At 39.4% G+C, this 27,651-nt stretch overlaps 1 protein-coding gene across 5 annotated transcripts in view; it reads left to right on the top strand.

Moving 5' to 3' along the window:
• Positions 1-27,651, top strand: part of LOC141444686 (lysosomal alpha-mannosidase-like) — a 39,188-nt gene that overhangs the window by 5,657 nt on the left and 5,880 nt on the right. For 3 of the 5 annotated variants that reach the window (XM_074110275.1, XM_074110271.1, XM_074110272.1), the window contains exons 2-15: positions 2,205-2,321; positions 3,714-3,816; positions 5,084-5,165; positions 6,158-6,343; positions 6,975-7,180; positions 8,388-8,524; positions 15,513-15,646; positions 19,014-19,106; positions 19,275-19,404; positions 20,217-20,295; positions 21,531-21,651; positions 23,253-23,346; positions 23,784-23,877; positions 25,396-25,808. In XM_074110275.1, the coding sequence (XP_073966376.1) occupies positions 2,211-2,321; positions 3,714-3,816; positions 5,084-5,165; positions 6,158-6,343; positions 6,975-7,180; positions 8,388-8,524; positions 15,513-15,646; positions 19,014-19,106; positions 19,275-19,404; positions 20,217-20,295; positions 21,531-21,651; positions 23,253-23,346; positions 23,784-23,877; positions 25,396-25,808 (1,983 nt within the window). In that variant the 5' untranslated portion in view covers positions 2,205-2,210. Of the gene's footprint in view, positions 1-2,204; positions 2,322-3,713; positions 3,817-5,083; positions 5,166-6,157; positions 6,344-6,974; positions 7,181-8,387; positions 8,525-10,427; positions 10,562-13,587; positions 13,722-15,512; positions 15,647-19,013; positions 19,107-19,274; positions 19,405-20,216; positions 20,296-21,530; positions 21,652-23,252; positions 23,347-23,783; positions 23,878-25,395; positions 25,809-27,651 lie in introns of all 5 variants that reach the window. The other 2 variants (XM_074110273.1, XM_074110274.1) reach the window with 2 other exon arrangements.

The raw sequence follows: 27,651 nt of genomic DNA, 5'->3' as shown, positions 1-27,651 counted from the left end.
GCACAACTGACAAACATTGAGCTATATGTATGTACAGTGGGGGTAGGAAAACCTTCGCCAATTATTAAATTGATTCCTTTACAAAGTCATAGACTCTTAGTAGGTACGTTTTGAAACCAAAGTAGGTAGGTAGACAAGTGCATATCAAATTATACTTACTTGACATGAGAACAATGGGTCAAAATAGTATACACCTCTAACATATGTCTAGTTTTATATCAATACAAAACCTTTTTAATAAACAACTTCGTAAAAGTTCCAATCAAATAATGTTCTATTTAATTGTCGTGTTTGTCAGTGCCAAGGTGTAGTGGTAGGGTTGCTATGGTCACCTGACTATGTTTAGCAGGTTGACAGGTTGACGCAGCATGTCCTACTCAATCGGTAAAGCAGATTAGCGCTCATACTGAGCAAAGGAAAATAGATCTTAGGGTGACGAACCTTTTTTTACTCCGACTGTACAGAGGCGAAATTATCCATTTAAGGGATCTCTACCAGTCAACCTTTGAGTGGATAAGAGGAGCATTCAGTTAGGGACAGGACTATATAGTTAGGTATTTTGTTTTATTATGCTTTGCCTTTGCAAGTTCTAAAGCTGTAAATTTTTATTTTAGTCTTTTTTGGCTGGCTGGTAGAAGCTAGCCATCGAATATAGGGCTCTACCATGACTGTTTTAGTAGGTACGTAATAATAAATCGTTTATGAGAACTAGCCAAGATTAGACCTTAGGCTTCAATATATTGTCCTAAGTTAAAGAAGATATAATATTTTAAGTTGCTATTCAATGGTATGTGTGAAGTTCCCAATACGCACTGGGCCCGCGTGGGAACTACTGCCCAAGCCCTCTCTTTCTGAGGGGAGGCCTGTGCCCTGCAGTGGGACGTATATAGGCTCAACGCAATCATTTCAACGCAAGTCAACGCAAGTCATTTTTACAATGAACTAAAATAATTTCCTTGCTCACCCGCGACCTTACGATAGCTAAGCTTATGCAAAATATGCGTTTTCATGCAGTTCCTCCACCTCCACACTGTAAGAACACACACAAATCACACAAACCCATCTATCACCACCACCACTCTACACTGACGCGTTTCGAACTCAACCAGAGCTCATCTTCAGAGTGACACAACCGTAGACCATGCTACCAGTTGTTAGACTGTTGCTGTGTTGTTGTGTGTTGTGGCCTGTTGTTGGTGTTAGTCTAACAACTGGTAGCATGGTGTACGGTTGTGTCACTCTGAAGATGAGCTCTGGTTGAGTTCGAAACGCGTCAGTGTAGTGTGGTAGTGGTGATAGATGGGTTTGTGTGATTTGTGTGTGTTCTTACAGTGTGGAGGTGGAGGAACTGCATGAACACGCATATTTTGCATAAGCTTAGCTATCGTAAGGTCGCGGGTGAGCAAGGAAATTATTTTAGTTCATTGATATGGACCTCCGCAAAGTAACGCCTGATTCAATAAATCATTTTTACAAAACAAAAAAATGGTTAGCAAGCCAAACGTAACTTTGGGAAAAACACATTTTAAGAAACACGTACACCTACCTGTTCCTATCGGTAAACTGATTATTAAGTATACAAACGGAAGGGATGTTTTTCGAAAAAAAAGGTAAGATAACATTTATCCGTGACAATGCGTGTTTTGGGAAACGGATGGTATATGTTTCGAAACCCTCGAAGCGCTTAGCTAAGTACATGCGGTCACTGCTAAAAAACTGTCTATTATTTATTTACCAAAGTCAAAGTCAAAATATCTTTATACCTACAATTTAGGCTATAACAAGCACTTACGAATATCAAAAAAAATCTACCACCGTTTCGGCAAACCTCAGTTGAGATAGAAGAATCGGGCAAGAAACTCAACAAGGTATTTTTTTTTAACAGATACAATGTTATTTATAGGATAGGATAATATCCATCTCAAGTATTTAACACAATTACATTTTTAAAACAGTTATGTATGTATTTTTTATATATAATAATATAAGAGGGGGAAAACGAGGTCAACAACAGCACCAAGTGGGGGGGGGACAATCACCGCCGCCCATGGACACCTGTCAACCCGAGGGGTGTCACGGGTGCGTTGCCGGCCCTTTGAGAGAATGATAGGCTCGTTTTTTAATTCTAATCTAAGCTGTACCGCTCCGGAAACACTGTCCCAGGAAGCTGGTTCCATGTTTTTATGTATGTGTGTGTGTTACAGGAGACAATGCTCGGCGCGTTGCTGCTGCTGTGTGTGGTCGGCACAGTGACCGCGGTTCCAGCGTTCACGACGCAGGACCAAATCACGCCGCGACTTGGCGAGAGCTGTGGTTATGATGTAAGTACCTAATAATAGCCCTTCCACTACTAATACTACCACTACTAGTAGTGTGGAAGAGATCGCTCTTAAGCGATAAGGCCGCCTATTGCTTACCTTGTAATTTTCTCTGTGTACCTGTGCCCTTAGTGTAAGTTTTCGGTTACAAAATACGTCTCGATCGCGTTCGCGTTAAAATCTCAATTTGTATGGAAACACGAAAATAGCAAACGTTCCGCTAGAGGCGCTGTTCGTGTTTCCATACAAATTGAGATTTTAACGCGAACGCGATCGAGACGCATTTTGTAACCGAAAACTTACACTAAGGGTACTGTAATAGTATACGGAATAATCGCCTGGACACACTTAACGATTACATCATGTATATGGGCGGTGGTGATCTCTTACCATCAGGAGACCCACTTGCTCGTTTGCCTTCCAGTCGTATAAAAATATATATATATGCTCGAAAACCAGTAAATAGGTCTAATCGAGTTCACAAGAGGCTAAAAGTGAACGTACCCCTTGTTTATGTTTTATAATAGGTATAATACATAGTTTATTATCTTTGGCGATAAAATTTGAACTTTAGTTCGCAATATTGGTAAGTAATATGCTTACTTAAGTTGTTTATTTACGTAGGTATGGGCACGGTATGTGTGTTATCAATTTCTATTTACGTTCGTATAATTAATACACATTTCCTCGAAAACTATAAGTACATTACGTACTACATGTTATGTCGCTTAGATCCAGCATAAATACGTGAAAACTGAAAAGTAGTAGATTGAACAACAAGAGCATAAAACGAGCCATTTTACCCAAGACGTTCATAAGCCACGTCACGGTGGATAGACACGTCGAGGGGAAAATGGATTTAATGCCCGAGTTTTACACTCTGCTTTTCACTTCGATGGCGAGGAAATGAAATAGCAATAGTGAAAACAATTGTTCACTTACTACGTAAATATTTTTTTCATGCATTACTATATAATTATATATTTTTTAGTTTTAGTGATTTATTTTGATTGATTTGATTGATTTTTAGTTTTATATAAATAAAAATGTAAATATGTAATTACCTTGGTCTTAGACGAAGATTTTATTTTATGCACTAGTGCGTAAAAAGTCATTTTATGTCGCAGATCCAGCATAAACACCAACTTCTAGTAGTAGTTCTGTATCGGATGCCAACCTGGATCCACGTAATATCAGCGTCGAGCCACCTTTAGTGACCCGGCAAGTGCTGAGTGGACTCCTTTTTCGCATTAGTATTTTACCTTTAATTTATAATTTTTTTTTTCATTTTAGCATGAACATGTCTGTACCTAATTCTTACTTATGCGAAATAAAGATTTATTATTATTATTAACTTTACGAGCATGAGAAGTGAAAAATATTGTTTATTATCAGAGCTGCAAAAGCGCGACACCGGGGGTGCTGAACGTGCATATAGTTGCGCATACGCACGACGACGTCGGCTGGCTGAAGACCGTAGACCAGTACTTCTACGGAAGTAAGTCTATCAATTAGTTGGCTTAGAACCATGAAACAATTCACACTCCCAGACCAACATTGTATTAAAATAATACTTTTTTATGTTAAGTATTCTGTATAATAATAATAATTATTATTATTAATAATAATTCAAACAACTTGATCTACATTTTGTTAGTATTTTCTGAAGACTATGTTAGTAATGATAGCTAGCAAGCCAAAGGGTATATTTAATTAAATGTTGCATGATTGAGCACTCATTTCTCACAGCTGTCTTCAGGAGACTGTTTGGGCTACCACGTATCCTGATCAAAAGTGATGCCATCTTTTTTGTCCACTCGAGCACCAGCGAACATGGCGGAAGCGCTGTAGAACCGTGGTAGCCCCAACAGTGCCCTGAAGTTATATTATCATGTCCCACTTCTGGGCAAAGGCCTACCCTCTTGACCTCTACAACTCCCTTTCTGACGCTGTGTCTATGTCAGGCCAGTCCTTTTCGTAAAATAATACTTGCAACATTTTAATTTAGACCATTCAGAAATTTTATTAAAGTATTAAACTCAGACCGGTCTTGTGCTTTCCGCATCCAACGCGATCCCGCGATCTGAGTGGAGAGCCTTGGGGCAGGCCTATGTCCAGCAGTGGACCTCTTTCGGCTGACATGATGATGATGATGATTATGGATCTAGGAGTGCGAATTTATTGAATCAGGAGTTACTTCCCCCTTCCCCCTTCCCATTCTTAAAAACCCCCTGTTTAAAAATTACGGACCTATCTCGCTTGCCATGTCTATAAGCTGCTCTTTAGAGTTATCTCGCCAGGAAACCACCCACCCACCTGAACATAGGTTTCGCGGAGGATTTGGCACCATAGATCACCACACACAATACGACAGATTATACAGAAGTCCGAAGAGTATAATCAGCCTCTATATCTGGCATTTGTAGACTATGAGAAGCCCTTTGACTCTGTTGAAACCTGGGCTGCCCTGGAGTCCTTACAGGAATGCCAAATCGACTATTGTTATATCGAACTGTTGAGATGTCTGTGCGAAGCCGCCACCATGAGTGTCCAAGTATAGGATCAGAAGTCTAAACCCATCCAACTGCGCAAAGGAGCGAAACACGGAGATGTCATATCACCTTTGATTACCTACTTTGCTCACCCGCGACCTTATGATAAGTAGTTTATGCAAAACTTATCGGAGTCGAGATTACTCATGTCTAATGATGATGATGATGATGTTGATAATAATTAATGATGATGATAATTATCACACCTTGCAGGTCGCAACGGCATCCAGAAAGCTGGCGTGAAGTACATCTTGGATTCCGTGGTGAAGGAGCTATGGGATGATCCCAAGAGAAAGTAAGTTTAGGTTACGAGTTATTTGAATCTAATGGGAGTAAATCGTTATACTAAATTAGTGTCTCAGGCTGCGCCTCCACTGAGTCTGAAACGAGCGGAGAGGAGACGTGTAGGCCATCGACCAATCATATTCATCTTGATCTCGTCTCCGCCTCGTTATTATCAGACCTGTACACTGGCGTAGCTAAGCTATACTCGTAGGTAACCAAAGGCCCTGGGTCAAAAAATAAACTAGGGCCCAACTAAACTATTTAAAATCGTTGGTTCCGTATTCGTCGTGTTCCGAATTCGACGTACTCCAGATTTGTCACCTTATAGTTTGTAAGTCAGAGTCTGAGGCAGGGGCAGGGCACTGCCCCGTCTAGCCCTCCGGTAGCTACGCCACTGAACGTGTAAGGATTGGTATATCCCTACACGTCTCCTCTCCGCTCCGCTCGTCTCCGCCTCAATGGAGCCGCAGCCTCAAGATGGACACTAAGTGGTCTAGTAGTTTGAACTGTGGCCTCTCACGCAGAGGATTGTGGATTCAAATCCGGGCTTGCATTTGAAATTTAGCATGAATTTTACCATGAAGAGAACCCTTGTGAGCATAGAGCAATTCAAAGTTGTGTGTGAAGTTCCTAATCCGCACTGGGCTCGCGCGGGAACTACGGCCCAAGCCCTCTCATTCTGATAGGCCTGTGGCCAGCAGTGGGACGTCTGGGATGATGATGATGATATAAGTAAACTGAGCCATTTGTGAAAGTTAACGGCAATCATTGATAACCAAAACCACCTTACAAAAGTAGAAAACTCAAAAAACGGTTGAATCGATTTTTATTAAGCATACCAAAGAACTACTACAAGGATATTCACTTTCACCCATAAAAACGCATCACAATCGGTCCACCCGTTTGAAACCTACGATGCCGCAGACAGACTGAAACTTCACACTTATAACACCCCTCTTTTTGCGTCGGTTAAGAATGCAGAACTCCTAATTTCTCCACCAGATTCATCTACGTAGAAACAGCATTCTTCTGGAAGTGGTGGTCTGCGCAGCCCGCCGCCACCAGGTCGAAGGTCCATACGCTGGTGCGGCAGGGACGGCTCCAGTTCGTGGGGGGAGCGTGGAGCATGAATGATGAAGCTGCCAGCCATTATCAGAGCACCATCGACCAGTTCACTTGGGGTCTAAGGTAGGGAGCCTGTGGAAATATAGCGTGCTACTATAGCTATTTCTAATTCCATCTAGTGAGCAATTATCGAAACTCCAACCCAATCCTACATCGCACTATCAAAGTTTTTCAACTCGTACGCATATATGCAATTTACGACGCTCTTCCTTTGGACTTCGCTCCCCAGGCATAACATTTGCTTGCAGAGAGATCTCCACGGACCTTATATCGATATCCTCCTCCTCCTCACCCTCTCCTCTTCTTCCTCACTAGTTACCAATACCAATATACTCGTAGCATCTTTTTTACAAGCTTTTATTTATCTTGCCCTGTTTGTTTATTCATTTATTTATGTCAAATTTTAGAAGCTAAATTTGACCCTTTTCCAGTGGTCGGATGGGCTTGAAATTTAGCATACTTATGTAAATCTAGTCACCATACAATAATCTGGTAGTGACATTACAGGACTCTAAGCCCAACGGATGACATTTCAAGGTTTTATCCCCATCCCGTGGGAATATCCGGATAAAAAGTAGTCTACGTGTAATCCCCGATATCCAGCTATCAGCATACTAAATATCATCCAAATGCCTACGTCTAGCCGTTTATTTTCGTATTTATAATATAATTAGTAGGATTTGTCGGTTTCCAGAAAGTTAAATTACACCTTCGGCGCCTGCGGACGTCCATTAGTTGGCTGGCAGATCGATCCCTTTGGCCATTCCCGGGAGTTCGCCTCCGAGCTGGCTCAGATGGGCTACGACGGGTTGTTCCTGGGGCGGATTGATTACCAGGACAAGAAGAATAGGATGAAGCAAAAGACCATGGAGATGATATGGAGAGGGGACGATGATCTAGGTTAGTAGTGCTGTAATGGTACGATGTAGGCGCTCGGCTAGACCGTTTAGTTAGGGATGTCTTAGTTAATTTCCCAATTGGGATTGGGATTGATTGAGACTGAAGGAGAAGACCATAGAGATGGTATAGAGAGGGGATGATGATCTAGGTTGGTAGTGATTTAAAGGTACGATGTAGGCGCTCGACTAGAGGGTTTAGGTAAGGATGTAAGGCTGGTCGGCTGGCAGATCTATCCCTTCGGCCGCTCCCGGGAGTTCGCCTCCGAGCTGGCCCAGGTGGGCTACGAGGGACTGTTCCTGGGGCGGATTGATTACCAGGACAAGAAGAATAGGATGAAGGAAAAGACCTGGGAGATGGTATGGAAAGGGAACGATAATCTAGGTTTGAAGTGTTGTAATGGTACGATGTAGGCGCTCGGCTACACCGTTTTGTAATGGATTTAAGGTAGCAGTGCGAGATGACATTGGCGTGCATTGAGTCAATTGGGAGGATGCGATGGCATCTTTACGAAGCTGAAAGCATGTGATAGCATACTCTGACCAGCAATACGTATAGTGTCTAGAATCATACAATTAAATGCGATTCGATGCTGATAGACGTAACTCCAGCCTTAAGATAGTTATTCGGCCAGTCTTGATTTTCAGAAGCTGTTTTTACGCCTGTTTTTATGTCGTTCTCGCATCGGTCTAGTCAGCCACCAAAGATGTTGTGCACAGATAATATGCCAAAATTCGTCTGAAACAGACGCTTAGGCCTGAATGATGCTTGCCATAGTTGTATGTATTTTATTTATATGTACGTGCGGGTCAAATCTTGCAAGTTGAATTCGACCAACTTTCAGTGGTCGGATTGACTTGAAATTTGGCATACTTATGTAAATTGTGTGATAACACAATAATCTGATAGTGACATTCTGGTAGTCCGACTAGAATCGTCTACGCAGGATGGAACTCTTCAACGGTTAGTGACATCGACTTGAAATTTGGTATGCAAATGTAGTTTGGGTGAAAATGCATGTACAGCCAACAAAAAGTACAGTCGGTAAAAAAGCTTGTATCAAAAAAAATTTTTTACCGAAAGCTTATTAAACAGAAATAAAGAAGCGATTTCTACGAATATATTTTATGGTAAATGATATTGTACCGGATAACTCACGTCTTAAATCGAGTTAATAGTTGAATCGAGTCGTTTATTTTATGATTTACAGGTGAAGCCAGTGACATTTTCACCAGTGTGCTATACAACACGTACTCTCCACCGCCCGGATTCTGTTTCGATGTACTCTGCGATGATGAACCCATCATAGACGACATTGACTCACCGATGTACAACGTTGAAAAGAGGGTGAGTTCCAATAAGTATTATAAACAGTAAAAATTAGAATTTAAACAAGGTAAATTGAAAAAGGAAAATGAAAAAGATTTAATACTATTACAAAATACTTGTGACAATGGTAATTGTGATGATGACGGGAGTAGCCAAGCTGCACAAGCTCTGCAATGGCAGTTCCAGCCCACTCAAAAGCTGCAGATTGGTTCGAAACATATAACATATTGTCTTGAACCATTATTTATGTAAATTATTAGCTAAGGGCCTACGCTATCTGTCTTGGGTGCACTGCTTGTCGCGGGTGCAGATAACATCCTATGCACGCGATGCGCGCAGTTACCGCTGCTCATACCATGGGCGTACGCAGGGGGGGGGGGGGGGTGCAGGGGAGGGCAACTGCCCCCCCCCCTTGGAAATTGTATGTTCTACAATATATTATGCCCCGTTCACCTATGAAGCAGGATCCCTTGCGGGTGTTTGCTTTACACACTACATATAACTTGTGTTTCATGTAGGTGTCTTTGTGTAGTGTGTATGACAAAACAAGCGCGGGCTATCTGACCTAAGAAATCTGACTTGCCCCCCCCCCTTCCCCCTAGGCCAGCAGCTGGGTACGCCCCTGGCTCATACTATTGTTCAATAAGTGTCCACCCGCTCCGTGCAAACCGCGTCAGCTATCGTGGGCTCTACCGCGTTGTTTGTATGTAGACGCTAATCTTTAAACTTAATTAGTTTTGTTTTCTTTGTGATTTCATTGTTGTATTCAATTTTCTTTGTGTAAAAAAATTGGTCAAGTTCACATAAATATCGATAATTTCAAAATTAAGTTCCGCTATATCTACATTTACATTGGGCATGGGAGCTACACCGAAACTCTCTCCTCGCTCATCTCATCTCTAGTGGAAACAGCTAGGCGGAGCGAGGATAGGTAACGCGTTACTCCTTCACGCTAAAACGGCTGGACGGATTTGGATGAAATTTGGTATGTAGATCGACGGACATCTGGAATAACACATGGGCTACTTTTTATCCCGATATTCCCACGGGATAGGGCTAAAATCTCAAAATAAGAACCGCTGGGCTTAGGCTTAGGCTTAGAGTCATGAAATTTGACATCGTTGTTTTTAATGCAACCATGATGTACTTTTTGGGAATGCCCACGGGAATTTCGTAAAATCCCAGAATTTCAATCGTGAGTACCGGATGGAATATTTTACGCGTGCGAAGCCGCGGGTAAACACTAGTCTAGTCTAAACGCAGCCTACGACCTCAGGGCTCTGCGTGCCCTAGATACCATAGATACCTACAAATTTGTGGAAAACGGTCCGATTTTTTCAGCGGCGACTTTAGGCACTTGTCTCACCGCCAGCAAAGAAACGATTGGCAATCGACTATTTTCTCGCTCAAGAAACGAACAAAAGATATAAGATCCTGTGTGAGTAAAAGAGACACATATATTAATAGTTGATCGCTGGCTGTTCACACTGTCGGCGAGAACTCGCTCTTACATCTTTTGTCGCAGCGACAAGAGCTATAAAACTCGCTGAGCTATAGATACTCGCTCAGCGATGTCAGCTTGGCGGCCGCCCCGGACGAGCGAGTCGAGCGGAGCGAGTAATCGCCCGTCGCACTCGAACACTCGCTTACAGCCAGCGACAAAACTACACTCGCTTCTCGCTGCTCGCCCACTCGTTTCTAGTTACTCGCTCTACTCGCTTCTCGCTCATCGTCGGCGGTGGGACAAGTGACTTAGCCCATGTAGCGCCCGTGTGCAATTATTACTTTAGCGCCATCTAGGAAGCGCGCGGTCAAAATAGAATAGGTACAAAGTGCCGCGGCCGGCGCCCCTAACACCGCTGCGCGCGTGTGCAACGCACACCCTGCACTATAGGTAAAGACGCCTCTGGATTTTTTATAGATATCAGATTTCCTTGACATTTGCGCCAACATGTCCAAATCGTACAAGACAAACAATATCTTGGTGACTATGGGCGAAGACTTCCAGTACCAAGACGCGGCAATGTGGTTCACGAACCTCGACAAGTTGATTGAGTGAGTCATACAATTGTATTCTTTGGTGTATGTTGTTTGGGACTGCAAAGGTATCATTTGATTCGCGTAGTGCATTTATGAGAACAGTTTTTTGCTAAGAATCATCAAAGACACTGCCAATTGGGTAGTTTAATGGGTAAACAAAGTAAGTACCCTATTATTCTTTATGGTCCGTCAGTTAAATAGTTAATCAAAAATTATTGGACACGTATTTTTTCCATTTGTTAGTTCTTTGCCTCAAAAATAGGGTTGTAACGGAGGCGTTCTTAGCGGATACGGAAGCGACGAGATTCGCCTCCGCGGATGCGGAGGTGAAAGTGGATGTGGAAAAAATAGTAGTATATGCTTTATTTTTTGACGACCAGATGGCCTAGTGGTTAGAGAACCTGACTACAAAGCTTGAGGTCCCGGGTTCGATTCCCGTGTCGGGGCAGATATTAGTATGAAATATACGGATGTTTGTTCTCGGGTCTCGGGTGTTTAATATGTATTTAAGTATGTATCTATCTATATAATTATATTTATCCGTTGCTTAGTACCCATAACACAAGCTTTGCTAAGCTTACTTTGGGACTGGGTCAATTGGTGTGAATTGTCCCGTGATATTTATTTATTTATTTTATTTATTCAACTCAAAAAACTCTAAATTTAAAAAAAATACTGCCAAATCTTACTTGTTTTCGGCATGTGACTTAAGTAAATAATTACTTTGTACAAAATCACTTGAAAAGATCGCGGTTCAATCAAACATATACATTACAATTTCGTAAGTCCAAGCAACGAGATAGGTTGATTTCTGCATGTCGTGTGTTATTTGACATAGTAACACAACGCGCCGAGATAATAAAATGAGAAATAAACCTCCGTTATAACTCCGCAAAAAAAGAATTGCGGAGGCGGAGGCGAATATACGAATTCTTGCGTAACTTCCGCAGTAACGGAGACGGAGGCGAAGTTCCGTCACAACCCTACTCAAAAGCATATTCCTTGTAGTGATTCACCGAATCGCATTTCATCTCGATCGTGTATTTAATTATAGCGTTGTCACAATCGTTTTTTAGGGTTCCGTACCCAAAGTGTGCCAACCGGGACCCTATTACTGAGACTCCGCTGTCTGTCTGTCTGTCTATCTGTCTGCCCGTCTGTCACAGGGCTCTATCTCTTAAGCCGTAAAAGTTAGACACTTGAAATTTTCACAGATTATGTATTACTGTGACCGCTATAACAACAAATACTAAAAATAAAGTAAAGTTATAAATTAAAGGGGGTCGACATACAAGAAACGTGTTTCTTTCAGCGTTTTTTGGTAGACGTTATTAGCCGTTGCCAAGGCGACCGAGTCGCCACTACCAGATTATTGTATTGTCACGCAATTTACATAAGTAGGTATGCAAAATTTCAAGTCAACCCAACTACTTAAAGTTGGTCGAATTTAACAGATTTGATTACAAACAGACAGACAGACAACGGGACAGGTGAAACCAAATAAAAGCTTGTAAAAATACGTATCTAGTGTCCAATATTTTCTGATCGGAACTGATGGCCTACATAGTTATAATTTTTAAGACTAGCCAGTTTGCCTAAAATTCTCTCACTAATAATTGAAGATGGAAAGAGACATTATCATACGAATTTCGAAGTAGCCTCACTGTTCTCATAGCAAGCTACTATTACACATGCTAGTTACTAGCACGAAAGCATGCTACTATTGAGCAAATGATACCTACTAGCATGTGTGTAGGACACGTGCATTAAGCATGCTTTTTTTAATGCTTATTTAAAGCATTCTACTAACGAGCATGTGTAAGGCGGTCTTAAGCTTAGACCACGTTTCAGAAGTTTGTTACAACATAAACTTGCGCTAAGGACTGCATGAACAAGCTACAGTGAATGTTGCCATTAAAAATTGTTCTGAGTGGGTTGCCATTTTAAAATGCATATTCGTTTATGTAGGCAGTGGCATGAAGAAACAGTTTCATTGGATTACTTGGAGAGGGAAGCATGAAATTAGTTTGTCTGTGGAAGCAACACCTCGCAGTGTAGTACCTATACATTTGGCGTTTCTAAGTAGAATTAAGTAAATAAATAATAAACGAGAGAGAATAAGCATTCGTATTATTCATACAAATATTTGCCCCGACCGGGATCAAACCCGAGACTTCGAGCTTCGTAGTCAGGTTCTCTAACCACTGGGCTATCCAGTCGGTAAGTCATTAAAAACGCATGGCATGCGTGTGGCGAGGAATCATCTAAGTGTACGTTGTAAAAAGCTACTGTACTTATAGTCAAAAAACCACAAACGGGACATATCACGCTATTATTACACAAGTAATATTTACCTCGACGTTTCGGAAACGTTACAGTTGCCGTGGTCACGAGTAGACTGAAGTGTGACGTGTCAAGTCTGCCTAGCAGCGCGAGTTCTTCGAACTACCCGCACTTGATCACTAATAGTGCCGGCACTCGTATCACGAACTACCCGCACTTGGTCACTTTTATTTGTGATAGGGTGACTACTTTTCAAGCAGCTAATGATTTTTTGGCTTAGCGTATACCTACAAACAATTCTCAATTCTCGATAGGCAAATAAAACTACTTTGAATGCTCCCTCAACGTTCTCCTCAATTAATCGGTATATTGTGAACTGTGGTTACAACAATCAAAATTGTCACCTCATTGATCTCCTCATTTTGGCGGTCTATGTGAAGCATTGGTAAATACAATCAAGCGTTCAAATTTGGTAGTGAATATTCTGGAATTCTGTCGCTCCTGAAGCCTGTTTAAAGTAGGGTAGTGACACCAGCTCTGGACAAGAACCAATAATGTATTTTTTCCGGTAACCCAAATTTTATGATACAGACCGTACTTTTTTTAAAGTAGAACCTAACACTAATGTTCAGATAACTGACGGACGTTCATGATTATTATAATAATTAGTGAACTTCCTTGCTATCCATTACTGGGTACTACTATGTTTAACATGTCCATGATTGGTGTCGTCACCCTAATCCCTGTCCTTCCGATAGGTGGCAGAGTTTCTAACTAAAGCAAAGGAGATGGCTCAGGTGTACCGCACTAACAACGTCTTGGTAACCATGGGGGATGACTTCCAATACCAGGATGCTGCCATGTGGTTCGATAACCTGGACAAGTTGATTGAGTAAGTGTTTAACGAAAAGGTGAAAGTCTTCGGCTACAGAGCCTATAACATAGTCGAAAATGTTAAATCATCTATTATAGGTGTCGGCTTGGACCTTTCAAGCAACTAATAGTACATTGTGTCTTAAGGGCGGTAAATAAGGAATTACGAACGAGAGTCTATTAGAAGCCCGAAGTAGAAGACTGAGGGCTTTAATGACTCGATGTTCGTAATTCTAGTACCGCCCGTGTGACATACAATGTTTTTTATCACATTTGTGAGTAAAATTGTATATTTGTAAAAGAAAAGCTAATATTTTTTCAAAAATTGCCGATACCGCTGACTGTGCTCTTGGCTTGGCTTGGCGATAAAAGAAACGTCGATGAGTTGACCAAATTCTTTCTGTGATGAAGGTCAATCTCCAGTCAGCTCAAGGTCGATCTCATGTAAAACGCTTCTGCTTGGTGTTGCTTTGAGAATGAAAACGTGGAGAGCTTGAAACGCGTTAGCATTTCGTGTAGTGTTGGTGACAGTGGAGCATGCGTGGGTGCATGTGAATACTACTTACCTAATAACATTATAATAATAATATTCGTTGGCAATCTTTCTACAAGCGCCATCTGTGCCATGTTTTCTACATCCGAGATACTACCTCTCATTGCTAAATAAATATCACTTACCTTACGAAATAAACACATTGCATTGGCTAGGGTTATTTTTCGGGGGGGGGGGGGGGGCTGGCCTTCGACCGTTTAGTCCGTATGATTTTCTTGTTCAGTGAAACTAAACTAACCTGCTGAAATATGTCTATATATAGAAATCTCTTTATTGCACATAAAAATCAAAAAGAAAAGTACAGACAAGACAGTATCTCTTCCAGCTAACCTAAATAGTTGTGATACAATTAAACGCGTAACGAATCAAATACGTGCGCGCCAATGTTCCAGAATAATATTTAAGAACGAACTTGACCAATTTTCTTAAACAAATATTTAGCTAAAATATATTTTAATTTTATATTATCTCTAGCTTTTTTGAAAGTTGTCGAACAAGGGTTAATATGTTTCAGCAGTAGAATCTACGATAAAATATTTTGCTCCTGTTAAAGGCTCCATCATGTACGTACCTACATGTATGAGAGTCTTGAAAGCTTAAAACATTAGTAGATGTGGATATATAAATTCTGCAGCGAGGACATAGCCGTGGATGTAAAGCTAGTATATAAATATCATAATGACATTAAAAAAAAACGTACTAGCCAATAACCATGTAGTTTTACATACGGCATAACCCACACCCAAGTTCTAATGAGGGCTATCGCGAATGAATTCGCCGCTAGAGGCGCTAGTGTAGCGTGAGGTCTCTGAAATGTCAAATCTCATAGTTTTTTGGTGAGCTACGCGGGTTTATTTATAATCAGAAATTTTTTGTGAATATTTTGCATTACCTGAAATTAATTATGGCAAATATGCGTTACGGGGCAATGAATGTCTGTGTTTCGAGACAGTTTTGTCTTTCGGAAACTTTTGTCCTCCCTTTTTTCCGAACAAAACGGGACTAAGCAACACTGTGGTGGCTGGATATTTTTATGGTACGGTTTTAAGGTGTTTTAAATATGATTTTAATCTAAACTTTGTTTTAACGCCCGTAATAACAGACTCTGAAAGCCACACTTAAAAACCTCACGCAACAGTGCGCCATCTAGTGAGACAAGAAACGATAGCCCTCATTAATTATAATCATTTCCTGGATTAATTTTACGACGGCAAGAGCTTTAAAGTGGAAATGAGATGTAACTTTTTGTTTAACTAGGTTACAGAATTTCTAGAATACGTGGAGAAAGCAGGAAAGTTTTATCGGAGCAATAACCTGCTAGTGACAATGGGAGGGGACTTTACGTACCAAGATGCCTTCATGTGGTTCGACAATTTGGACAAACTTATCAAGTGAGTGACAAGTTTTGGCCCAAACTATGTATGTTACTTATACCATGTTTTTTACTCCTTGGAGATAACCGCGGCCAGATACAGTGGCGTGGCTAAGTAACCAAAGGCCCTGGGGCAAAAAATAAACTAGTTCCCCAACTAAACTATTTAAAATCGTTTGTTCCGAACACGACAAATATGTCGTGTTCCGAATTCGACGTACTCCAGATTTGTCATTTATAGTTTGTAAGTCAGAGTCCCCGATGGACAGAGCCATATTTTTTTAAAGAAACAACAACAAGTCAGAGTCCGAGGGGCCCCCTGAGCTTAGGGGCCCCAGGGGCACTGCCCCGTCTAGCTCTCCGGTAGCTGCGCCACTGGCCAGATATTTCCCTTATAGATATTTAACTGTTTTTTAATAGTTATTTGCGAGGAAATTTTATTCCTCAGATAACTAGTTCTGAGGAATAGATTGTTCTCGTAGACAAGACAGCTGTTTACAATAAAATAAAATAATATTTTTTCTTTCTTTAACAGCGAAAATATTTATTGTATTTTTTTTTAATTTATTTATTTATTTATTTAATAAAACATTACACCATCATTACAGGACATCCAATGCGATAGCGTACCAAACTAATTATTATACAATTTAATATATACAAATAAGCTTAACTAAAAATTGACATAAAGGAATCTTCTATACTACTATAATATTACAATAACATAATACATAAAAGTTACTTTAGTAAATTCGAACAACGAACATGAGAACAAGTCTATCCTTTCCGCCACCTCATTTAAGATGTGTAAGGCTCTAGTAAACGGAGCCTTGTTTAGGAGATTGGTCCGGCCACGGGTACCTTGAATAACTTCGGCCGCCGCCGACGCTTTATATAATCATTCGGTACAGATAGACTCATCATGCTAAGAATACCTGGATTATGAGCCTTACCTCTAATCAATTGGAACATTACCTTAGATAGTGCAAAGTCCCTCCTAACCTCTAGTTGTTGTAGCCAACATACCGAGCACAAATAAAGTAGGGTACATCAACGGGTAAAAACGGGTATACACCATACAGTTTTAAATACAAGAAACGCGTAAATTTATTTTGTATACGCTCCAACATTATGCTGTATTTAGACTCGTGTTTTTAATTATTATCTGCGAAGATAATCGTAATAAGCCTCAGACATAGCTAGTTATCTCCGAGGAAAAAATCTTCACAGGTCACCAGTTATCTGACCAAGGCACATTGCTGGTACACTCACAGAAATTGTCTGGAAAAATGGTTTTGTGGAAAAGAAATCTAGTTTAAACAAGAGAATATCCTAGCATCAAATATTATGTAACTATCAGACAACGCATCTGCAATGCCCCCTAATATGGGCGGTGGTGATCTCTTACCATCAGGAGACCCACTTGTTCGTTTGCCATCCAGTCGAATAAAAAAAACTATCAGCCATTTACTTACTCAAATATTAGAATATAAATTAAATGAAAGCACCATTTTCTACGTAACTGTCGCATTTTTGATTTAAAATGCTTGAATCTTGAATATATACTTCGTTTTTTAGCATTAGAAAGAAGTAAGAGATCTTTACGTGCCTTTGGTATCATAAGTACTTAATAGTTACTGTTTTCTTTAAACGTTTTTCAGTAAAAAGACTCGTCAAGATTGTTTACCCTATTTCTAATGCTAATCACTGACTAATCGATGAACATACATAAAAAATACAAACATTCGAACGTAGAACCTCCTCCTTTTTTGCAGTCGGTTAAAAAAACGAAGTAAGTATAGTTCTTTTCATCTGTTTTCTCCTTCATTAGATAGGAGTCTAAGATGAGGGTAGTATCAAACACCACTGACATTTAAGTACATTCCTTGTCACCAACACAACATTAAGACGCTAAAGCAAATGACGGTTTCTGACGCTAGATGGCGCTACTATCGTGCGGCCCATTTGTCAACTTTGACATTTGCATCACGTTTGAATAACTAAATGAGCCAATCGCAAGTAAGACTGCAGGGCTACTCCGAAACTAGAAACTCGAAGTTCGTGTCGTGCGGTCCCTCTCGCTCTCGTATCAAACAGTGTAAGTGTCAGAGGGACCGCACGACACGAACTTCGATTTTCGAGTTTCAGAGTAGCCCAGCTGAAACGTCAATCGGAGCTCACGATACTAACGCCATCTAGCGATATTTCACCTGTTAATAAAGCCTCATTAGGCAACATTTAGGTACAGTCACCAGCATTAGTATCTGCCACAGCGGAGCGTGCAAAAATATCTGATAGTCGTATCAGATATTTATGCACGCTGGTGACTGTACATTATAGGTTCTCACGCTCGCCCGAACTTTTTTTTCTTTCCATAATTTTCATTCGTCATTCATTGAAACAACTTATGCATTAAAATAATTCAAGTAAATTTAAAAACCGCAGGGTTTTTTTATGACAAATTGAATTATGACGAGTGAAATTATAGGATACGATGTGTATTGGCCTGTGCATGTGCACTGCATGCTAAACTTAAGAATGATCTTGCATGAAGTGGCGTAGGTACTTTTTATAATTCTGCATGTCTATACACATACTACGTTTATTATTAATACGAAAAAATAGCAATAAAAGCAATTTCCTGTTGTCGTCAATTTCATGAGTTGTAGGACGTCCACCAACGAGGTGGACAGATAACCAGAGCCTATACTACAAAGTGCAAAATCCGAACTTCGTATCTTGCCGTCCCGCTCATGCCAATGTTATTTAATACGAGAGTGAGCGGGACGGTACGACACGAACTTCGATTTTCGAATCTCGTAGTGCCCCTCTGCTCAAAGCCGCGGGTTCACGGTGGATGCAAGCTGTCCGACCGAAGCGACTACAGGTCTATCGGGGAGGCTTACGTCCAACAGTGGACGTCCTACGGCTGAGATGATAAAGAATAAGTGGGAACTGCTGGGATTTTTTCCCAGTTCGCGCGTACAGTCTGCTGACAACTTGCAGTGGCGATTTTCTTCAACTAGACGTTGTTTAGTGAACTAAAAGAATTTCCTTGCTCACCCGCGACCTTACGATAGCTAAGCTTATGTAAAATATGTGGAGTCTAACAACTGGTAGCATGGTGTATGGTTGTGTCACTCTGAAGATGAGCTCTGGTTGAGTTCGAAACGCGTCAGTGTAGTGTGGTGGTGGTGATAGATGGGTTTGTGTGATTTGTGTGTGTTCTTACAGTGTGGAGGTGGAGGAACTGCATGAACACGCATATTTTGCATTAGCTATCGTAAGGTCGCGGGTGAGCAAGGAAATCCTTTTAGTTCATTGATATGGACCTCCGCAAAGTAACGCCTGATTCAATAACTTGTTTAGTGAATTGTATTTTCCAGACACGGCAATCTAAAAGCGGCTAAAGAAAATCTTAAATTGAAACTGTTCTATTCAACACCAGCGTGCTACCTCAAGGCAGTTAAAGACGCCAAGTAAGTAGAATCCTACTGATGAACTAAAATCAAAATTCTAGTATAAACACCCACTGGATCGAATCAATAACACATTTACCTACATTTCGTGTCTTTTAACTAGACGTCTAATCACTTAGTACGTGATTCATTTTCCTTGACTGTGTTTAATATAGTTTATTCTTCCAGTCCGACGCTACCGACGAAGCAGGACGACTTCTTCCCGTACGCGTCAGATCCCACCGCCTACTGGACGGGGTACTTCACCTCCCGTCCTACTACCAAGAGGATGGAGCGAGAGGGGAACAACTTCTTGCAGGTAATATTTTGCCGCCCTCTTGTTTAGGGTACTCATTCTAATCGGTCCGAATCATAGGTGCGACATTTTTTTGTTATGGAATTATCATCATCACCCCAGCGTATACACGTCCCACTGCTGGGCACAGTCCTCCTCTCAGAATGAGAACCCTTGGGCCGTAGTTCCCACGCGCGCCCCGTGCGGATGCTTTGGTCTCAAAATACCTAAATTGCAGAATGCCTAATTTTGTTTTCTTATAACACCGGAATTTGAATATGGCTGAATTTCAAAATACCTTTGTCTCATAATACCTAAACTTCAAAATCACTTTCATGGCAAAACAACATAATATGCTTAAAACAACCAAAAGTTAAAATACCTCAATTTGTATGTTAAATTTCACAAACACCACCCGTGAAAAAAATTTAGGCATTTTGCCTTTTGGGTGTTTTCGGTTTGAGTTGTTTTAATATTTTGTCATTTATGTCATAGTTATTTGAATGAATTGTGCATTTCAATCTTTAGGTATTTAGAGAATATGACATTTCAAGTCAAAGTCATAATGAATTTCGTTCATTTTAATACAAGGGACAATTTGACATTTTAGGTATTATGAGCCCATGGTAATTTGAAAATTAGGGGTATTAGTGAATAAGGTGTTACGCAATTTAGTGGTTTTAAGCCCAAAACGTGCGGATTGGGAATTTCACACATACCATTACATTTTTATGGTATTCAGCCGCCCCCTAAAATGTGCCCGGGGCTGTTAAACTGTTAACGGTTTGTGCTAGTGGCGGCAGAACATTGCAGTAATATTGTTCATTTTTTTTCAGACATTCAAAATGCTACAAGTGCTAACTAACTTGCCGGTTACCAACATGATCGCCCTGAATCAACTGAAGAGCGCTATTGGTAATTATCAATACATTTTTTCTAATTAAGTATACTTATAGGGATGCTTGGATGGTTTGGGCATGTTGAGAGAATGAATGAAAACAGATTGACTAAGCAGATCTATAAGACGAGCGTGAATGAGAACTTTGGGAGAGGAAGGCCTAGACGAACGCACCACGATCAAATCGGGGACGTTCTGAAGAAAGGTCGGGTCAGGCAGGAGTACTCTTAAAGCGACGTGCATGCATGAAAAGATTGATTGAAGTGGAAGGATGTAGTCTCTGCCTACCCTGTTGTGAGAGGCGTGATGTTATGTAATGTAATGTATGAATATATAATTGGGGTTTTCTGTTATTTTACATCATTTCGAGATATGTTTTTTTAAATTCGTTTCCTGTAACTGGATAGTTTCGTGGGTTATTTTTTTTTCCATAAAATTGTGCTTATTTTACAACACGCATGCGTTTTGAAAATTAAACTGTGAAATTAACTTGATATACTAGTATTTACCTATAATAGTATTCAAGTACAAAATACTTAAATATCAAAAGAAAGTTTGTAACTACAAGATACGGAATATATTTTTAAAACTTTTTCAAGTACCTACCTACGTTTTATTATTATTTAAATACGTGTCAATTAAAAAAATACAGCATTACAGTTAAAAACTAATGCGGTGAAAAATTCAAATTATGCCTATACACAAAAAAATATTAAAAAACACAAAATGACCTAAAACACAAAAAACTAATTACGATGAAAATACGTATTTTGTGTACACGGCCATAGAAACTCTTGTCAGTTTGACACCAGTTTGTATGTGCTTGACACGAAATATCGGGTCGGTATTATCCGTGCCAGTAAATAGTGTTACCTGTATTTTGTATCTTGTATCTACCTGTGTCTTGGATAGTTTTATCTTGAATAAGACACACGTCTGTTTACATATAACTAGGTACCGATTGCATAAAAGGAGAATGAATGAAATGAATGAGTGAATGTCAAAATGAATGATACACACACAGCTACAACAACCGATTGCATAAAAGGAGAATGAATGAAATGAATGAGTGAATGTCAAAATGAATGATACACACACAGCTACAACAACCGATTGCATAAAAGGAGAATGAATTAAATGAACGAGTGAATGTCAAAATCCCGCTGTCATTACACGTCATATTCTTGTGTTCGTGTCCTCAACTCTGGTGGCACTTCCTATGCACCGGCTGATTCTTCGACGGTCGTTGCAGGCGTGATGCAGCATCACGACGCCATCACAGGCACCGAGAAACAGCACGTGGCGCACGACTACGAACGCATTGTGACGCAGGCTGTTGACAACGCGTTCACTATCGGCGCCCAGGGTTTGAAGTAAGACACGGGGTACTCCTAAGCTGGACAATAATGGGGGTTCGATTCCCAGCGCTGGTCTCTTTTTCTGGTTTTTCTGTGCATCCATGTCTCAGTTTGTATTTTCGATATGGTTTCACGGGATACCTACCCGTAAAAGTAACAAATTTGGAGTTGAAATAAAAAATACAAAAAAACTCCAAAAAACCAATTGTTGCTAATTATCCAGGTAGCCAGGCAGGTCTTCCTTCCTTTAAATGTTTGGGAACTATTTCGGCGTCTTCAATGATTATTTTTGATTACCTTTGATTAACAATTAGTTTATTTTAAAAATATGAAAAAATACAATGTATCTCAGAGCAAGGTATGTCGACGAATAACGACCGTTGAATTTCCCCTCTCGCCGCTTCCTTCCTCCCCCTGTCATCCATGTTTGCGCGACTAGTCGCTAGGTGGAGTTTAGCGTTAACACCAATAATAATAATAGGGAGGGTCCATATCGGCTCGCATACTAATCGCACAGTTCGAATGTAATGTTTGTCAGAATGATCGTTTGACATAACTCTTTTTTCTCTGAATCCACTAATAAATACTAAATAAATACTAAATACTATAATAACTAATTGTTCAGTATTGTTATAAAACAAACCTAACCTAACCTATAGTTTTCTATAGAATTACCATTTAAAATTTTCAGGAAAATTTAAGGTTTTAGTGGGAAAAAAATTATGACAAACGACGATTCGGACAAAAAATACGGTATGACTAGCGAAGAGTATGCGAACTTTGGCGCTCCCGTTGCGAGGAATGTGTAGGAACGCTTCATTTACCTCGCGGCTGTGTTTGGATAGACACGTCGAGGGGAAAATGGGTTTAAATGCTCGAGTTTTTACACTGTGCTTTTCACTGCAATTGCGAGGAAATGAAACAGCAACAGAGGAAACAATTGTTCACTTACTATTTTTCATGCATTACTGGATAATTAGTTTTTTTTATTTATTTGATTGATTTTTAGTTAGTAGTTTGAAATAGGAGATTGTACAAATGTACAACAAGAGCATAAAACGAGCCATTTTACCCAAGACGTTCATAACCACCCGAACCGGTACGGTACGTCGAGGGGAAAATGGGTTTAATGCTCGATTTTTACACTCTGCTTTTCACTCCGATGGCGAGGAAATGAAATAGAAACAGTGGAAACAATTGTTCACTTACTCGTACGTACATAGTTTTATTGTTCACGCATTACTATTATCTTGCTATTAAGTATATATATATTTTTTAAGTTGTATTGATCTAATTTGATTGATTATTAGTTTTACATAAATAAAAAAATATGTAGAAACTTCTTTGTTTGTGGCTGTTTACACCTGATTGCCTTGGTCTTAGACGATGATTTTACTTTATGCACTATAGCATAAAAAGTCATTTTATGTCGCCTAGATTCAGCATAAACACCAACTTTACCAGTATGAGAAGTAAAAAAGTTTTTTTTAGCAAGAGATAAAACGCAAAATTCACTTGCTCGTATCTTCCTTGATTGTGATTTTTACGTCATTCGTTTCATTTTAAATGGTTTAGGGGTAATCAAATCTGACTGCAAGTTTTTTTACCTGTTTCAGTAAATTGGTCAAAGCTCAAGTATTCATACAATACGAAAGGTGCGAGTTCAACCAGTCGCAGTGCGCGGTCACCGAGGGGAGCGACGCGTTCATCGTAAGTTCTAGAACCTCTTGTGTAAACTTTGGAATCAATCATCGAAAATCCTAAAACTAAACGTTTCTATAATGTTTTAAACATTCGTGATTTTCACTCATAGTCAAAATATTTACCTCGACGTTTCAGCCACATTACAGTGGCCGTGGTCACGACAGTGGCAGTGGACGTTGTTAGTATTGTGTGTCGGTGTGATGGGGTGACAAATAACAATGACCAAGTGCGGGTAGTTCGTGATACGAGTGTCGGTACTATTTGTGATTCAAGTGCGGGTAGTTCGAAGGACTCGCGCTGCTAGGCAGACTTGACACCCCACACTTCAGTTTACTCGTGAGCACGCCCTCTGTAATGTGATTGAAACGTCAAGGTAAATATAATTCCGTGTGTTTTAGCGTGAAAAGTCCCGTTTGTGGTATTCTAAATACTTCTTTTTACAGCTGACTGTTTTTAACAACCGAGTGCGACCCAAGCCCTCGACAACAGTGAACCTGCCTGTAGTGAACGCCAAATACTCAGTATTCGACGAACACGGTGAGAGACCATTCTTTGAAATGTCTAAACACACTATGCCGGTGTCTATATTAACTCTCAACTCAACATATTAACTATATTAACTATGAACTCAATACATCTAACAGATGTTAGACTAACAAACCAAATGAACGTTTTAATTTGTCACTGTAACTCCCCAAGTACCCACTTATTTTCCTCAAACAAACTACCCACAAAAAAACTTTAATCGTCACATAAAACTACCTTGAATGTTTGTTTATCTATCTAAAGGGGCTCCTAAACGGGCCATATTTTCACTGCAATATGTGGCCGGCAACTATTGGTGTCCCTGTCTAACATGTGAGTAAGAGTAACACCAATAGTTGCCGGCCACAAATTGCAGTGAAAATATGGCCCGTCTAGGAGCCCCTTAACCTTTAAACGAGCAATTCTTGCATATACAATAAATTTTATCGGATACTTAGTAGTACTGCTATTTTCAGGGAGCGAAACTTTGATGCCGATGATTGACATATAGGATGTTTTTATAAATAAGTACTGGCCGTCTCAAGTGTCAATAAAATATCCGTAAACTAAAGTGACCAATAAGTTGTTAGTGATTATTTATAATACAATCTAGATAAAAACACTGTATGAAGCTTGACGTCATACGGCTGTCACCGGTATCAAGCTCCCTGGTTATTTTATATTTCTTATTATTATTGTTATTATGTGACTGTAATTTAATTTTCAATTGTCTTTTTCTTTTTGTATTCTTAATTATCCTTACATTATTAATTATTATTATTTTGTTTGACATTGGTTTATATATATAGTGTTATAATGTGGAAAAAATTTGAATGACTTGGGCTTTCACCTTATTATTAAATAAATATTAATACATATATGTATTTCGGAGATCTCGGAAACGGCTCCAACGATTTCCATGAAATTAAAATTGGTATGTAAGGGTTTTTTAGGGTTGAAAAATAGATTTAGCTTGGTCATATCTATTTCATCTTCGGGCTAAAACTAAATAGATGATTTTCATCATCTATTTAGTTTTAGCCCGAGCTTTACTTAACTGTTAAATCATGTTTTATTAATCCTAATTTTATTGCTCAAATTAGACCCAAGCCTTCAAAGCCGTAGCAAGGGAGAAGATACTAAGGGCCTGTTCCACCACTTGTCGACTAACTTTAAGCGCCGGATATCAGTGATGCCGTCTCTGTTTGTTTTGTCTGAATAAACAAAGAGCATTACTTTTATCTGACACTTAAAGTAAGTCGACAGGTGGTGAAAAAGGTCCTAATTTACCTGTTCATATCAAGAAGACCCCATAATTTTGTACCTAATTATTTCCATGCGTTCCAAAGCATCGAAACTCAACCCCTTGCCGTAATAATGTGTTTTACAGCGTGGCAGTGAAGGAACGACGACGTTGCTATCATAAGGTCGCGAGTGAGAAGGAATTGTTTTATTTAATTCATAATGGACCTCCGCAAAGTAACGCCTGATTCAATAAAGAATATTTAGAATTTGTAATTATTATTTCAGGCAACAAAATATATTCCGAAATTCAAGCATTACCATCGGAATATCTGAAGATACCGACACGGAAATCTAACGCTACACACAACTTGTATTTCAACGTGGAGGCTTTACCCGCACTAGGGTTTAAATCATACTATATTAAAAAAGAAAGAAATATTAGATATAAACGGGACACCAAAGCAAAGAGGTTGCCTGATTATTACAATGTAAACGACTATTTCAAAGATGTTAAAGACAAAATAGAAATTGATATAAGAAATGCTGAAGCTGATTCGTACGTGCCTAATGTAGATATCAATGTAGGTATAACACCTATAGAGAGAGACAACATACAGCTTATAGAAGATCAAAGGTACCAGAAGAATGTTAACTGGGATATATTTAAAAAAGGGAAAGCGACTAGTCAAGAAATTAAGGTAAAACTAAATAAATGTAATGTTAATGTAACGAATGTTGCCATTGGCATTTATAATTTGACAAGCTTTTGTTTAACTTAGTGTGTTAATTATGTGTGGTTAATTCTTGGAAATCAAAGCCACTTCTATGGGTCAGATTGACTTGTTTTTACGTGTGTAGGTTGGATGACACTGCAAGTGCTGTCAGCAAAAAATGCTTGTAGGTGTATGTGAAATTACAAATTTGCAAGAAAGACAAATAGAATTACGAATTTGTAATGCTCCGTGTCAGATAACCGTTGGGGGAGAAAAGTCCTCGAGTGGCGACCACGAACCGGAAGACGAAGCGTTGGCAGGCCTCCCACCAGGTGGACTGACGACATTGTGAGAGTGGCGGGAAACCGGTGGATGCAAGTGGCGAGTTGTCGTTCATTGTGGCGTTCTAAGGGGGAGGCCTTTGTCCAGCAGTGGACGTCTTCCGGCTGATGATGATGATGCTGAACATAGATTTATTATAATCGCCATATATTCCTCCATCACCCAAAATACGCTGGAACACTAAAGAAACGACATTTTAAGTCTATCTAGATGTTATATCTAGCAGGTTTTCAATTATATTTAATTTGTAAATCAATCAATTTATTGTGAAGAATTTAGGTGCGGTCAGCAACAAAGATATAAATACAGCCAAAGTGCAAAAAATACGTATACACGACCTCAATGTTCAGGCAATAAAGTCCTGTATACATATTTTTGGCACTTTGGCTGTATTCATATCTTTGTTGCTGTACAGTACATGGATTATTATTTTTTATTAATTTGTAAGCATGATTTTACACTTGCTAGGTAAATAGGTACTAAACATAGCAGCGGGTGAAAAGTCATATTACGTATACCATTCATTTGATAGTCTTGTGCACGTCATATTAATTTTCAAACATAACTGCTCTATCTCATTATGAATAAAAATGAAAAAAATACTCTTTCTAACATCCGTCCAATCCGATTCTTCGTTTCTTTTGTAATGTAGGGGCTTTTTCCTTTGGATAATAAGTTTTATGATACGGAAAAGATTGGGTGTCATTTTCTTATGACCAGATTCTATTCTATATGTATATTGAACTTGAAAATTTTTCTTCAATCTCATAAGGGCCCATATTCAGTTCGTTTAATTTCTTCCTGTTCAGCTAATTTCATATACCACGTAGACCATATCGAATACGTAGAATTTTTAAATTTTTGAAATGTCTTTTTTTATAATTTTATATTGTTCAATCTGGTGACAAAATTATTTTTTTCGTTGTATTTATCAATTGTGATTTCTTCGTTTTTTGTTTATTTTGCATATCTATTTTCTGCATTCCTCTAACCCCTCTAAAATATGCTATAGATTTTCATGAAGTCTCATGTTGAAATTTTCATGCTTACACATTTATTCTTTGTTCCTGATTTTTTTAAGTCTACATCGTGTTTTTAAATTGACCTGTCTTCGTTATTTTGTATTTCTTCATTGTTATTTTGACCCGCTATAATGTGTGTAGTGTAACAAAACTAACCGCTATTAATTGTTCGTCCTCATTTTCCTTTGATTCCAATACATTTCTGTTCAAGCAGTCAGCTTCCTAACTTTTATTTTCTGAGGCATATTTTATTTTGAAATCATATTGTGACAGGCAAATATGTTAAGTCGCCAATTTATTCATGATCCTAGATTTCAGATTCATGTTTTCAAGCAAGTTTTCAAATTTTTGTCTGAATAGATCGTAACTGGTTTGCCAACCAGTATTGCCAATATCAATACACACCGTTTCTTTGAGAGCCCATTCTAGTAGCCTTCTTCATCTTTTGTTCCATTTATTTTTTA

The sequence above is a fragment of the Choristoneura fumiferana genome, chromosome 30 (assembly GCF_025370935.1).
Source record: "Choristoneura fumiferana chromosome 30, NRCan_CFum_1, whole genome shotgun sequence".
Lineage (NCBI taxonomy): Eukaryota > Metazoa > Arthropoda > Insecta > Lepidoptera > Tortricidae > Choristoneura > Choristoneura fumiferana.
This window is presented reverse-complemented; position numbering and strand designations above follow the sequence as displayed.